Genomic DNA, 15279 nt, shown 5'->3' on the forward strand with positions numbered 1-15279 from the left:
TTATCGGAGCTGACCTAAGGCGCCATTACCGGCAAAGACAGTTGAAACATGTGCTTGGGGACCTAGAAAATGATTAACTGTTCTCGGAAGCCTAATAAAAATTAACCTTCAAAGATGCCATTTACTGGTTGAGCAAATCGTGGAGTAGATGTGTAAGAATCTACCCTGTAGTTAAGCTGCAAAAACATCACCACAAAAAAAATTAAACATGGTTCAGCTGAAAACCAAGATGGTTTTCTTATTGTATCCAAGTTATCCTAAATTTTGCTTATCCAATATCCGAGGTTGCTGCGGTCCGCATTAAATCCGTTAATCAAGGCTACTGTACAAAATATTGCTACCGATTGCCTAGTATTATCAGGTAAGACTGAGTGTTTGTACTGATTATCACCAGTGTATAAAATGGCATACCTGAAAAAATTGTTTTGTGAAATTGAAGTCTTAAAAAAATTCATTTTGATTTGATTCCAGAATAAAAACTCACAAATACTAATTATTTATCATTAGCAATATCTGCCAATTTTGATAAATGCACATTAAAATAGGTACTTCCATTGATTTTGCAGATGAAATGTGAAAGTTTGAACAGTAAATAAGAAAAAGTTTTACAAACAAAATGAATATATAAATAAATGAGTCAGAAGTTTTGTGTAATGTGTAGTTAAAAGAAAAGAGAGACTTTATAGAGCAATGTATACACTAATTAAATACAAGAGGTTCTGTGTAGAATCCTTGATCAGTGGTGATTTCTGTGTTTTGTGGGTTTATTAATCACTTAAGGCATTTACTGGGTGGTTCCTTACTTTAGTCCATATTGATTCCGTTAAATTTCGGGGAGACTTTTTTTTTTTTTAATTCGAGAAAAAAAGATTCCATTGCAATAATTTTACCTTTGTCATAAATCACGTAATTGTGAAAGTTGCTTATATTTAAGCACGTGATCCACTGAACGATGATATGACCGTAGCTGCCCGTGATGACTCAGTAAAAGGTACGACGCGAGGCAGTGTTAGAGTGCCGAAGCACACTGGAGTGACATCCAACCCGCTGGCTGGCTCCGTGGGGAGAATAGCACCATCGTGAAGCTGCCTGGCATGTTGGACAGTCTGGTCCACTAGCACTACCGGCAGCTGTGATGAGACATTGGCTGCTGGTGAATTCTGTGGACTACATACCTATTCCTTTCCTCTTCACCCAACCAAATGTCACGTCTTTTGTGCTGGAGTGCTCGCGCTCCTCGCGACATGAATACAAATCAGTCTGAGGCAAGCCGATTTTATACCTTAGAGGTGGTGGAAGAAATTGTTGTTTGTGATGCCTCTTTTAATACATGAAAAAAAACTATCTCGGTTTTTTCCTACAGCTGAAATTTTCTGATTTTTATTAGGAATGATTATTTTTCTGTTTTACATTCATTGGTATGTATGAAATCATGATTAAATTTTAACATATGGTGGATTTAATGGTGATGTATGTATGATTTAGGTGCATTATTATAGGCTGTGGAGACCATAAATTAATCATTTTTAGGTTTGGTTAAATTTTATATGTATATGTTTTGTTTGTTTTTATTTTTTTATTTATATAGAAAATTACTAATTTGTTAAGCGTAATTTATTATAGCCAACACATTTTCAGGTTTGAATTAAGTTGGACAAAATTGATTGTAGTTTTTTAATAAGCCTGCATAACATTTTTTTTCCTGAATTAAATGCTAATTTAATTCACGCTATATCCGAGACTGTTCATTACTTTGGTTGGAGAATATTACTTCATCAATTATCTTAAGCCTAAAAAAATCTAAAGCATTGTACTAAGCATTGCATATTGATATGATGGGTTTACCTTAGTGTAAATAAGCTCATCCCGGCTCAAATTAATGATATGACCGCATGACTGACAGATGTGCAAATGACCTCCAACACCATTAATGATATATTTTAGGGTAGATTTTAGTTTTTGACCTTAGATACCAGGTCACATTTTTAGTTTGTCCAGAGTTTATTGTTACTGATGTTTTTTTTTTTTTTTTCCCATTTCATTTCAGTATGGTGTTTCCTTTTCTCTAGCAGTTGAATTTTACTGTTACATTTTCATGATTTTTTTTTTTTTTTGACGTTACAGCATCTAATAAATCGATGAACGCCTGCTGCACGCACGAAAAAGTGTCCCGTTACACACATTGTCCTGTTTTTTACGCTGTGTTCCGTTGCGCTCATTTTACACTTGCGCCGATTTCGTCAATGTTTTGTTGTCACGTTAAACTATCGTCCGTATACCGACTTTACAGACAACCACTTTTTGAAGAAGGCTAGTATTCATTTGTATGTTTTCTCTCTGCAGAGCAGCTCATTACAGCTGTTGGTTTTTCTTTGTTATTCCTGTTAAAACTAAACTGATGTCCGACAGTCCGGTGAGATCGCCGATCCGGCGTGGCTGTGTGCTCCCAAGACCTTGTCACTGCGTGTTTGCTCTCCCAGCAGTTGCGGGAACTGTTGCTCCCACTCGAGCTCTAAGTCGGAAACGCGTGTGGTTTGTCCAGCGGAGCTGGGGGACTTCAACCCGGACGAGCACGGCCCGGGCTACCTGTCGGCACTCCAGCTGTTCCCCGGGCAGAACGACGAGATGGAGAAGAAAATTGCCGAGCTTCACAAGCTGCACAAGTGAGTAGCCGGCCCGTGTCCTGATCGTCTTGATATTCGTTTCTCCTTTTTTTTTTTTTGTGCACCCATGATAGGAAATAGTTGATTAAATCAGGGGTGCCCGCAAGGGGGGGGGGGGGGGTAACGGCGCAGACTGCGTCATTAAAATTTCAGGGGGGGGGGGGGGGTTAAAAGATGAGAAAAATGTATATATTATTTACATAATTATAGCTTCCAATGTGAAGATACGTTTCTGGTGCTTTGATAATTGAAAGGGATCTTGTAAATGAAATTGGCAACCCCGCACTTTCCTCAACAAAGGCAGTTTGGCATCTGTCGGTTCACGATGGAAATATTACCTGATATGACCAAAATTATCATTAGAAAATCAGTTTTAATTAATGCAAAATGTGATAAAATATAATACTAAAAAAGTATAATATTATAAAATAATTGAGTAAATCATTGAGAAGATGGCATAAAAAATTTGGGGGGGGGGGGCATCATAGGTTAGGGGGGGGGGGTGAGTCATAGTGTTTGGGGGGGGGGGGGGCACCTCTGATTAATTTGCTTATTGAATTATTGTATCCACTTATAGAGCATTAGGTTGTATGAATGTGATAAAAAATATGTAATGATTAGTTTCCCAGTTTCGAGGGGTTATTGATTACTGCTTACATTTTGGATGATGTGCTGAATATTAGAATGTTGCTTAAGAGGGTATTCTTATGAATAATTTTATGTTAATTTTTGTTTGTAGGATTTTTTCCTAGCATAAAAAGTTGATAGTTGTTAATGATTACTTTCACTGCATTTACAGAAATGCTTAAGTTTATATGTAGTAAAAAAAAAAAATTATGTGCAGTATTGTCACTGGTTGTGTGTGTATTTTTAGGGGCCAGACTCCAGCGGATGCAGAATTCAATTTTTTAGATCATGCTAAGAGGCTGGACATGTATGGTGTGGACTTGCATCGCGCCAGGGTAAGGGTAAGCACCTAATTAGATATTTCTTGGTTTTGTGTTGTGCAGTTTTGCCTTATCCAGTTGCTGTGTCACATGTTTTTTGTCCGTTTGAGCATCCAGCCACTATCCTAAATGTTTGTTGTATGCCTGTGTGAATTTTAGTTCAGGATGCAAAGTAAAAATATTTACTCAAATGTTAAAAATATTCACAAAGTCGAACTGAATCGTGAATATTTTTTCTCAGCACATCTGTATTACAATGTTTTATCTTTAAAGGTATCTAACTGAAACCTAATTAAGTACCTAATTAACTTTACTTTTAATTAACTTAAACATGTAACATAATATAATGAAAACAAAATTTTTATATTTTAGACAATAAGAAAATTTTTTTTGCTTTAATCACTTAAATTCGTGTTTGTTTTACTAAAAGAAAACCAATTTACGTCACCATTAATATTCATTGTGTGTTAAAGGGAAGGCAAGGATTGTTGTGCCTCAACTGACGGCATAAATGTTAGGCTACCGGTGCTTTAAAAAGCTTCACATTATGTTCGAAGGTTTGCATCACATTCGAAGCTTCATATGAAATAAGAAATTTTCTTGTAAAGTTGAATTGAACATCTAAAAGAGATTCAATTTGATTCGCTTAGTGGAAGCTTCGCACAGTTCTAGTTTGTTGCAGTTGGTTTTTAGGGTTCAGTGTCAAATTTATAATTTTGGTTATTTCTAAAGTTCAAAGCTGAATTTTTTATGTTACTAGGTATACAACAAAATTTAATTTTTTTTTACAAACTTATTATTTTTAAAAAGTTATGTGTGTGTGTGTCATGTATATAAAGATATGTATGTGTGGGGAAAAAAGTAAGTAAAGAAAAATTGCATAACTGTATAACAGAAAATAAAACTATATGAGTAAAGAACCCTCTTCAAAAGTCTGTTTCTGGGAAAGTAGGCACTGTATTATTGAATTATTAATTTTAAAGATAATCAGTTTTATTTGCACTAGAAACTTTTTGGCACATTTCTAATGAAGGGCAAAGTTAATTTAAGGTTTTTACTTTGATTTTAAGAAATACTTCCTTTAAAGAAATTATTAACAGTTCTTGCGTGCCGAAAATAACCATGCAAGATAAAATACCAAGCAGCCATCTTTTAAGGGAAGCAAACTTGTACAGTCAGCCAAATGTCCAAGCTTTCATCAATACATAATATGCATCATTGTACATTTTAAATACTCTCTGGGAGGAGCATACTTTTGTATACAAGACTGATTGGTGATTGTACATACCTAATTTTGCCTTACGATTACGTGCAGTTTGTATCGTTTTATTTTGTTAGCAGCATGCACTCACCAAGTGTTTATTGCCACCAGGACTCCACGAACAAGGAAATACAACTGGGTGTCACATTTGTCGGCCTTGTTGTGTTCCAAAACAACATGCGCATCAACACTTTCTCGTGGTCGAAGATAGTGAAGATCTCCTTCAAGCGGAAGCAGTTCTTCATCCAACTTCGGAGAGAACTGGTTAGTATAATCATTGCTTGCCATGGTAGACAATATTCAACATTGTACTTGAAACATTGATGGTTAAGACATGGGCTAGATGCTCGGGAGTAGAGATGTGTGTGTGTGTGTGTTTCAAACCGCGTCGCAGAGCGAGGACTACGACACGCTGCTGGGGTTCAACATGGCGACGTACCGCTCGTCCAAGAACCTGTGGAAGTCGTGCGTGGAGCACCACACCTTCTTCCGCCTTCACTCCCCGCACACTCGGGGTCGCCGCTTCCCCCTCTCCCTTGGCTCCCGCTTCACCTTCTCCGGCCGCACGGAGTTCCAGACCGTGGAGGACGGCCGTCAGCGGGCCCGCCTCGAGAGGACCTTTATCAGGTGAAGGGGCGAACGTGATTGGCTCATTTCCTCCGCCTCCTGAATTGCATGTCACTGATAACATGTTATTGCTAGAGACCTGCAAAATTCACGGATTCATTTGGTGATAGGCTAGAATTCAAACACATATACCTCTTAGTAGGGATGTGCGAATCCTTGATTTACAGTTCTGTTCGAATCCGATTCGAATCCCTGGCAATATTTGAGATATGAATCCGATTCCGAATATTAAGCACATAATAATTAAAAATAACATTAATTTAAAAATAATTTGCGTTCTCTTTGTCTAACTGTAACTACTGGCAATTATTTATTACACTGAGATTGAAACATTTATAATTATGTAAACTTAATTAATAAACACTTTAAAATCTGAAAACCAAAACATATTCGATTCTCCAACTCATTCGTAATAAATTGCATGCCACAGGGAAATCTCAGTTTTATAAACGTTTCAGCAAACGAAACCATTTTTTCTCCAACATACAGCCAAGATGTTTTTTTCTTGTAGGTATGTAATTGTTTTTAGTTTATAGTTTGCTATACGAGGAAATTCGTAATTATTGTTTAAGCTCTCGAAATCTTGAAATTCTTTTAATGTCACTGTGTTAAATTATTTAATTTACATATCTTTCTTGGATACATCATATTATAAATACTTACGTAATAGTAGCCTAATTTTATTTTTCACTGCTAGTATTTTTGAGCCGTATTAAATTAATTTATAACTTTTGTGAATATTCGTAATACTGTTCGAATCCATGTACGTACAACAATTCAGGGTTCGGGTAATTGTGGATTCGAACCTTATCCGAAAATATCGGGTACTCGCACATCCCTACCTCTTAGATAATTTTGCTATTGGCTTACTGTTCATCTGGACGAATCTCAACCAGTTATAAAGCCTCAACCAAAGAAGGACCGAATCACAGACAAACCAGCTGTGACGACTTACAAGTTGGCAGCCAGTGAACTTGCGTTTTTTGCCAGAGTGTACAGGGGTATGTGCAGTCTATCCTGAAGGTCATCTAAACCGCGAATTTTGCAGGTCTCTAGTTATTGCCAGTTTAGTGGATATGTTTATGTATAATGATAATAGTTAAAAAATGAATTAACGTATTTCTAAACCAGTTTAAAGTTTGGAATATATTTAAATTCTCTGTATCCTAACGAAAATTCTTTGAAAGGGTTGCAAGGAATTTCAAATATTTTTTACATAAATTTTGAAAGCATTGAATATTTATTTAAAAAAATTTTTTAAAAGGTCACCAAGCAGACGGATTGTTGCACCTGCGATTGAAGAGAAAGCGAAGCTCGTACCTGCACCCACGCGACCTCCGCGGCCATACGACAATAAAGTGACGTCGCTGGGGGCGAGGCAGCCCCGCGTCGCCTGGGGAGAAGGCCCTCCACTTCCTTCAGATGAGTAAGTAGCCGTGCGCTTCTGTTCAGATGCGCTACCATCACTGTGTGTTACAGTCCTAGGTCACATTCAGGACCATGTCCGTGCCGAATTAACGATTTGGCCACATCATCAAACGTCAATATAGTTTTAATTAAGAGAAATTTCATTTTTTTTAACTAGGTTTTTAGATTTAAATAGGTTTTTTTTATTACGTTAGTTATTTTGGTTCTCAGCCTGTTCAAATGAAAGCCATGCGATATCCCGCTTTCTGCCAGTCAAGTTGAACCAGAAAAAAATTATAAACATCAAATAACTGAAGTCCAGAAAATCTGCACATCTGACGGAGACTTAAACCACAGGGAAGGTATGAATGAATGTTTGACATAATGATTACCAAATGAGCATTCTTGTAATTGAATCAAATGCAGCATATAAATTTTACCACTATTTTTGGTGGAGCAAGTCCGTATTACAAAACAGATTCTATAAAAATGAAAACAATTGTACCAAAATCCTGTATTTTAAAAATAAAATTGGACTAAGAATAAAACCATAAAATCTTGTCTCTATTATATTTTAATTAAATATGACTATACAGTCAAACCTCTATCTATCGAACTCGCATGTATCGATTGTCCGTGTTTATCGTATACTTTCTACGGTCCCGGCAAAATTGCCATACAACTAAGGTTAAAAAAGTCCGCTTGTACCGATGTTCGAATTATCGTTTTGTCCGCATTCATCGTACAAAATATGTGGTCCCGTCACTATAAATTATAATAGATGATCGTTTAACCTTAAAGATTTTGCAGAAATAACCATTTCTTAGAAAGAAACCGTCATAAAAACAGTAACGATAGTATACAATGGTAAATATCACCTTGAATCTGCAGCCAAGTAATGGAGCACGTAAATATGAAGAAAAGACAAATGAACTTACGAAGAAATATGGATAATGTACCATAACTACAGTACAAACCCAATTGTTATCCTAAGATAATTACCATAAAAGGAACTAAAGATTCTTTGTCTATACCATAATTACTAAAGAAGCACGATAGCTACCACATTTGCACTACAGTTACCGTAACAACCGAGATGTCTATTTACTGTGACGGTGATGTATTTATTTATGACATATTAAAATTAAAGAACATTATTGAAAAAAAGGATGTTAAATTTATATATGTACGTTTGGCACATGTTGCGAAGAAATAATGTGATCTGAAAGAATGCAGTACTACTACGAAAACTGAAAAGGGTACTCGTGGATTTTTAGGTTATGGCAGTCTCTCTCGTTTTTCAGTAATATCGGCCGAAAATTAACAAGCGTATCGGAAGTCGGCAGAAATGCTGATTCAATTAAATATTGGCAAAATCGGCTTCTTCAGTACAGCTCTACATTTGATGACATGAGTAAACATATTTCAGACTTCAGGATATTGAAAATGACTAATTTCCATGTAGATTTATTGTGCTTATGTTTTTTTTTGCAAGTGTAAATTGAATTAAGTAAAATACCTCCATTTTTATTTATTTTTCAAATGATTTAACTTTAAAGACAAGTAACTGATATATTTCTGACACTAATTTTGAGGTTGAAATATTTTTTAAAAATTCTTAGGTTGAAGTCCACATCTATTGAATGTCCGCATCTACTGAATTTTTTTGTTGGTCCCCTGAAAAACGATAGATAGAGGTTTGACTGTATTATTGTGAAAGATGTATTCTTTTATTCAGAATAAAAAATTAATCAGCCAGCAATTGTTTGTTTGAAAAACTTGTCCATAACAGAAATTTAAAAAAAGGAATTTGTGAAAGGTACATAATTGAACAATATTTAAAATTAATGTTTTGATCCATTTGGTCTGTAGAATTTGGTACAAACGTTAGGCAAAATTTTTGTATATTAAAATTTTTATTATTTTATTTAAGTTTACTTTGAATTCTCATATTATCAAGACTGACGTTGCACTTCTGTGCTATGTGGTGGACTAACTAATCGTTGCTGTTACTGCAAAAGGTTGTATGTCAAAAATTGGCATTTTTAAATTTTTGGCCGTTTGTGTATTTCGGAAGGCAACTTATGTTGTGGAAAAAAGTCGTTTGTCAATAACTGTAAAGTAAGAAGCATAATTCTAAGAATACTACCAAAATTTCATAACATAATATGATAACCCTGATTAATGAAACAGTTTTTTTGATCTCCTGGAAAGTGAGACATTTTGACATACAACCTGTTGCAGTAACAGCGACGTAATGTTTAGGTGTTAAGTGTGTTAACCTGCGTCGTAATGTCATCTTGGTTTCGTCTCAATCGACCGTGAAATCTCGCCCCTGCTCGTTGCGAGCGCTGAACCGGTCGTGCGACCTGCTTGCAGTGAAGGAGGGTTCGTCGAGAGGGGTGACGAGCTGCCTCCCTTCTCCCCCGCCCTGCAGACGCGGGGGCTGAGCTACATGGACGACGAGCTGGGCTCGGACCGGACCGGCAGCGCCGCGGACTACGACATTACCCTCGCCCAGGTGACCTTGCTGCTCGTTCCCGTGTGGCCGCGTGTGTCCTCGCCTGGATCCCCTGCGGGCCGCGCAAAACTTGCCGTTCCCTCGAACAAATACAGTGAAACCCTGTTAAGAAGTTTTTCAAGGGACTGGATGCTTAAAACTTCTTAACAGGGAAAACTTCTTAAAAGGGAAAAGTAATTTCCAACGTGAAAATCCATTTTACTCAAATGACATGTGCTGTGTTCACACAAAAATACACTTACTATCATTGGCATGCTGGAATAACGGAATAACTAATGACATATTTTTTATCGGTAAATTGAATTATTAAAACTGTATTTAATTTAATAGGCACATTAAAATTAGTATTATCAAAACACTAGCAAAAAAAAGCAATAACTAACATTTATTGTTTTAAAAAATATACGCAAATAATTTAAAGAAAGTAATAGCTGGCGGTATATGGTTTACTTTGTTTTCGTCACGTGACTTGAATTGGAAAATTGGTGTACTGATGGAACAGCATCTAGTCCCTGAGAATGCAAGCAGGTGATTGGTCGTGTGGCGTGCGGCACAGGTTTCGAAGATCCTTGGTGTTGCTCATTTGTCAGTTAAGCCACGAATGGGGAAAATGTTCTGCAGGTGGAACAGCCTCTAAAGCCTGCCGCACACGGTACAATATTCCTTACAATATTGTAAGCAAGGAGTCGTACTGGCTCTACTACTAGTTTCTTCACTCGAATTCAAACTGGATTCTAGTAGCTGTACGAGCTGGGCTACTGAGTTTTGCGTAATAGACTGCGTCCTATTTTCGTCGCTTGGTGTGTTCCAATATTTAAGGAGTGGCCAATCAGAACTCACGAAAACAGCATGAGAGGGGTTGTTTACACCTTTAAGCGCGCATGTCTTGATAAACATGGACGGAAAGAAGTGGAATAGTGACCAACTCCTCGTTTTAATAAATGCATACAAAGAAGAGCCTTGTTTGTATGCAGTAAAAAAAATGTGAATTATCATAATAAAAATTTTTTGTGGAGAATATTCTCTTAACAAAACTAGTAAGGCAGCTAGAATCGTGTGCAGCAGAAACTTGTAGTGCACCTAGTGTTTCAGCTTGTAGCCTACACAGTACAGAAACCAGTAAGCATTCTAGTAAGCAAACTAGTAGAAAATATTGTACCGTGTGCGGTGGGCTTAAGTGTGTGCATTGTCACTGTGCGTGTTTGGGGTTAAAATTCTCGGATAGTACAAATTATGTATTAATCTGAAACTGAAAAATAGTTTCACTTCAAAACCTGCAGAGTCTTAACAGTTGTCCGAGTGTCTACATTATTCTTTACTCGCTAAGCCTTTCCTCTTTCTTCTGATCCTTATTCTTCCAATTCACTTTTCCATTGCGCTCTAAATACGACATTACCTCGACTTACGCAACCGGCTGTTAAGAAGTTTCACTTCAAAAATTAGCGAAAGGAAGTGATGGTTGTCAACTTTTCATGGCCTGTAGTAGTTGTAATCTGAATCATGTATTTACTCTCTGTTTGTTCTTGCACAATGCATCCCCAACTGAAGTCTCTCAAGACATTGTCTTCCTGCATCTGTGATTTTGCAGTGTATATTTTTTTTGTTTAGCTTTTTTCACTTTGAATGTGAGATTCTACATTTGTACCTTTTTTTGAATCGCGACTACCAGGTTATTCGAGACTATCTTGTAAGTCATCTAAATCACTTGTTTACGATTTTTATACATAGCTGAAACTAATTTCAAATGCTTACACTAAAATCCTTTTAGGAAGTTTGCAATTAATTAAAATTAAATGCCCACTAATTTTGTATAGTTTTTTTTTTCCCTTGTACAATGAACACTAGTTAAAGTTATCAAACCTGAAATTTCATTCAAAGTAATTTTAATATTTGTAATTACCTGTGGTGATGTGAGAATTTTCTTTTTTTGTGAGTAGGTTTCAGAGGTTTGTATCACACTGGTGTAATATCCAACCACATGTCTGCCTTCATAGGTAGTGCTGCCATTGCGAGGCAGACTGACTGGTTGGACAGCAGAGTCCATTGTAATAGCCAGCAGCTGTGAGATATTGAGCTGTTTGGTAAACCCTGTAGACTACAGTCAGTTTCATCATAGTGATGCCTCATTAATACAAGATGAAGAGGTCATAGTTTTAACGAAACAAATGCAGAAAGTATATGATAAATTTTATTCTTTGTTACTTTTATTATGCTGACAAAACATGTAAATTCAGCATCTCAAGATATTTAAAAATATTTACACCACATGAAATAAAAAAGTATAAACATTAATTTGTGTTTATATCTGCTTCATTTTGTTTATTGTGTAAAAGTGTGAACAGTACAGTGAATACTGAGAATTGATGTTATTTGAGGATTTGACTGGCCCAATCCCTAGAATCTGTGAAATTAAATAAAAAAACTTTTGCAGAGGTCAGCAGTTTAACAGCTTGTGTTTCAAATATTAGGGCACTGACGAAAACGTGGTTGTGATACGAATCCTGCCGGATGAACATGGCCGGTTCGGCTTCAATGTGAAGGGAGGCGCGGATCTCAACATGCCCATCTTCGTGTCGCGGGTTGCGGCCAACACGCCTGCGGACCGCTGCTACCCCAGGCTCAGTGAAGGCGATCAGGCAAGTGCAACAACGTAAAACAACAAAACATTTGTGTTTGTGATCATCTATAATGTTCAGCAATTCACAAGAGATGCAGGGGGGGGGGTGAATAAAAATTATTGCTCTTTCAGATATTTTAGTATGTAATTTTTAAAATATAATTGAAATATTCCAATGAATTCCAAAAAAGTACCTAGAGATTTATCAGTTTCAATGTCCATTTGTTCAGATCGGCTGGTATGGCTATGTTTGTGGACATTATGTAGGCTATAGACAAAAAAGGGCCCCTGATAAAATTACAATTTTGTAAAATAAAATTTTTAATTAAACAATTTAGATGTTGAGAACAAAATATAATTTTTTTTTTCATTTGGTACAATAATGATAAAATTTTAAAATATTAATAAAAGAATTTCAACGTTAATTAAAAAAATTGTTATTGTACTTTCAACTCTTGGTGCTTTTGGTCAAAGAGCATGTTTGATAATTAGTAATCATTTGTTAACTTTTGGTAGACAGGACTACGTGTCGAGAATATAAATGTACTAAATTACAAATGCTGTAACTGTGTGGTGGAGGTGAGAGTTCAACTATTTTCACGTTAAATTCTCTTCAAGGTGGTGTTGATCAATGGCCACGAGGTCATCGGGCTTCTACACGAGCAAGTCGTCAACCTGATTCGAGCTTCTCGGGATTCCGGAGCTGGGGAACTGGTGCTGTCTGTCAGGCCTAATGGTTAGTAGAGCTATACCACCCTCTCAGTGATCAGTTTCAGGGAACGCTCGTGTATTCGCTGCACCTGCATAACCATAGTGTTGCGGAGAGCTTGTTTATCATGTATTTTATATTATTTATGGGAGTGTTAATGTTTACGGAGAGATGATGTCAAGAGTCAACAACTAATCATTGCTAGTTTTATATATAAAAAAAGATTGTGTAACAAGTACATTAATGGGTTACATGAGTCTGAAGTGCGAGGAGAGCATAGACGACATATTACCGTATTCACCAGCATGTGGGCAGCACTTTTCATGGCGATTTATTTGTTTAATAAGATGTACTGCGATCTGTACGCGAGTTTTTAATTTTGGGAGGTAAAATAAATTAACATTGCACTTTTGTGGTCGACTTGGCGCTTAAATAACTAGACTGTGTTGATTTTTTTTTTATAAATATGCTACAGGTAAGTATAGATAGTTTAATTAAATTATCTCGGCAATTTTTGTGAAGTATCGTGAACTTTGCTGACGGGTTGCGTCTGCCGCCGGGCTGGCACTCGGCAAAAAAAAGGGGGGGGGGGGGGGAATCTAAAAATAAACCGGCCAGAGAGTGAGAAAGAGGGCCGGGGGGGGGGGGGCTGTTTGTGTGTGTGCGTGTGTAAGTTAGTCAAAAGCATAATGTGTATTGTGCTGCCCACTAAATTTATGCAAAAAAAAAAAAACTTTTTTTTTTTCGTGTACGAAAAACCATTTTCATAAAGAATTAAAGAAGGTACGTACTTATTTCTCACAAATTCCTGGAGACTTGCACTCACTGCAATTATTCACGGAAAGGTTTGACGCTGTGTTGTGTTGGTCGTGGGAGATGTTAAAAGAAATGTGTGAGTGTTTCACGGGTGTCGCCTGTCACTTGTCGTTTGACGCTGTGTTGTGTTGGTTGTGGGAGATGTTGAAAGAGACATGCGAGTGTTTCGTGGGTGTCGCCCATCACTTGTCGTTTGACGCTGTGTTGTGTTGGTCGTCGGAGATGTTGAAAGAGACGTGCGATTGTTTCACGGGTGTCGCCCGTCACTTGTCGTTTGACGCTGTGTTGTGTTGGTCGTGGGAGATGTTGAAAGCGACGTGTAAGTGTTTCATGGGTGTCGCCCGTCACTTGTCGTTTGACGCTGTGTTGTGTTGGTCGTGGGAGATGTTGAAAGAGACGTGCGATTGTTTCACGGGTGTCGCCCGTCACTTGTCGTTTGACTCTGTGTTGTGTTGGTGGTGGGAGATGTTGAAAGCGACGTGTGAGTGTTTCGTGGGTGTCGCCCGTCACTTGTCGTTTGACGCTGTGTTGTGTTGGTCGTGGGAGATGTTGAAAGAGACGTGCTAGTGTTTCACGGGTGTCGCGCGTGCAGCCGTGTACGAGGCGCACCAGGAGGAGGAGGAGGAGGAGGAGCCGCCGTACCAGTACGTGCCAGACCTGCCCCTCGCGGGGGATCGCGAGGGGCGGCTCGCAGAGTCCATGCTGCTGCTGGCGGACGGGCTGGCCGGCGGCGCCCTCGTCGCCCAGTTCGAGCAGCTCTACCGCAAGAAGCCAGGGCTCAGCTTCGACGAGGCCAGGAAGCCCCTCAACCAGGCCAAGAACCGATACCACGACATCTGGCCCTGTGAGTAGCCTCCTGCCGCTGGCGCCCGGCCGTCCGCCGTGCTGATACACGAGTCGTGGCCATCTCCCTCACAACAGTTTTGCGTTCAATCGAGGAAAACCGTTTACTCAATTACATTGATGCGACATTCAAGACGGTTGATTAAACGAACATGGCCGCTTTTGTAATTAACTGCTCCTTGTTCACGGCGGTTTACCGTGGAATTTGATTTTCTAGAACAAAACCATTTTTTTTTTTTTTTTTTTTTGTGGAGATGGCCGGTTTTGGAAATTATTCATGTCGTGAATCATACGATACTGGATTCGACATTTCACATAAAATTTTATTTTTTCAATTGGTAATTTTCATTATACACACCAAGTGGGACTTAATTCACAAAAAAATTTAAGTAAAAAAAAAAGTGAGATGTTTGAAGTTAAAGTTATTTATTGAGAAATGAAGATTTTTTTTTTCCTCTTGCAAAATTATACATACATTGTTACATGTAACAAATGATCTGCGGATATGATTTGAAATTTCCAATAACGATAGCTTGTTAAGTGTGCGATTGCTTAGCACGTAGTTCGGAATCTAAGAGTTACTGGTGCATCGCTCCGCTGAATATTTTCAGATGATGCCACAAGGGTGGTGCTGGTTGCTGGGACTTCTGGGGACTACATCAATGCCAACTACGTCAACATGGAAATCCCTGGTTCTGGGATCATCAACAGATACATTGCCACACAAGGTGAAGTTGGTTTCTAGTAGTGATGTACCGACATGATCATTTCAGTATCTGGATCAGCTGATGTTTAAAATTTTTGGGTTTTCCGATATAATGGTTTCCAACCGATATTTAAAAATCTAATACACATGAAAAAAGTACAA

At 37.8% G+C, this 15279-nt stretch overlaps 1 protein-coding gene across 4 annotated transcripts in view; it reads left to right on the forward strand.

Moving 5' to 3' along the window:
- The window catches only part of LOC134536921 (tyrosine-protein phosphatase non-receptor type 4), a 52039-nt gene that overhangs the window by 13617 nt on the left and 23143 nt on the right, over positions 1-15279 (forward strand). For 2 of the 4 annotated variants that reach the window (XM_063377006.1, XM_063377008.1), the window contains exons 7-16: positions 2543-2663; positions 3538-3631; positions 4983-5135; positions 5266-5498; positions 6763-6924; positions 9285-9426; positions 11895-12062; positions 12662-12779; positions 14161-14412; positions 15023-15139. In XM_063377006.1, the coding sequence (XP_063233076.1) occupies positions 2543-2663; positions 3538-3631; positions 4983-5135; positions 5266-5498; positions 6763-6924; positions 9285-9426; positions 11895-12062; positions 12662-12779; positions 14161-14412; positions 15023-15139 (1560 nt within the window). The remainder of the gene's footprint in view (positions 1-2542; positions 2664-3537; positions 3632-4982; positions 5136-5265; positions 5499-6762; positions 6925-9284; positions 9427-11894; positions 12063-12661; positions 12780-14160; positions 14413-15022; positions 15140-15279) is intronic. The other 2 variants (XM_063377009.1, XM_063377007.1) reach the window with 1 other exon arrangement.

The sequence above is a fragment of the Bacillus rossius genome, chromosome 11 (genome assembly GCF_032445375.1).
Source record: "Bacillus rossius redtenbacheri isolate Brsri chromosome 11, Brsri_v3, whole genome shotgun sequence".
Classification (NCBI taxonomy): domain Eukaryota; kingdom Metazoa; phylum Arthropoda; class Insecta; order Phasmatodea; family Bacillidae; genus Bacillus; species Bacillus rossius.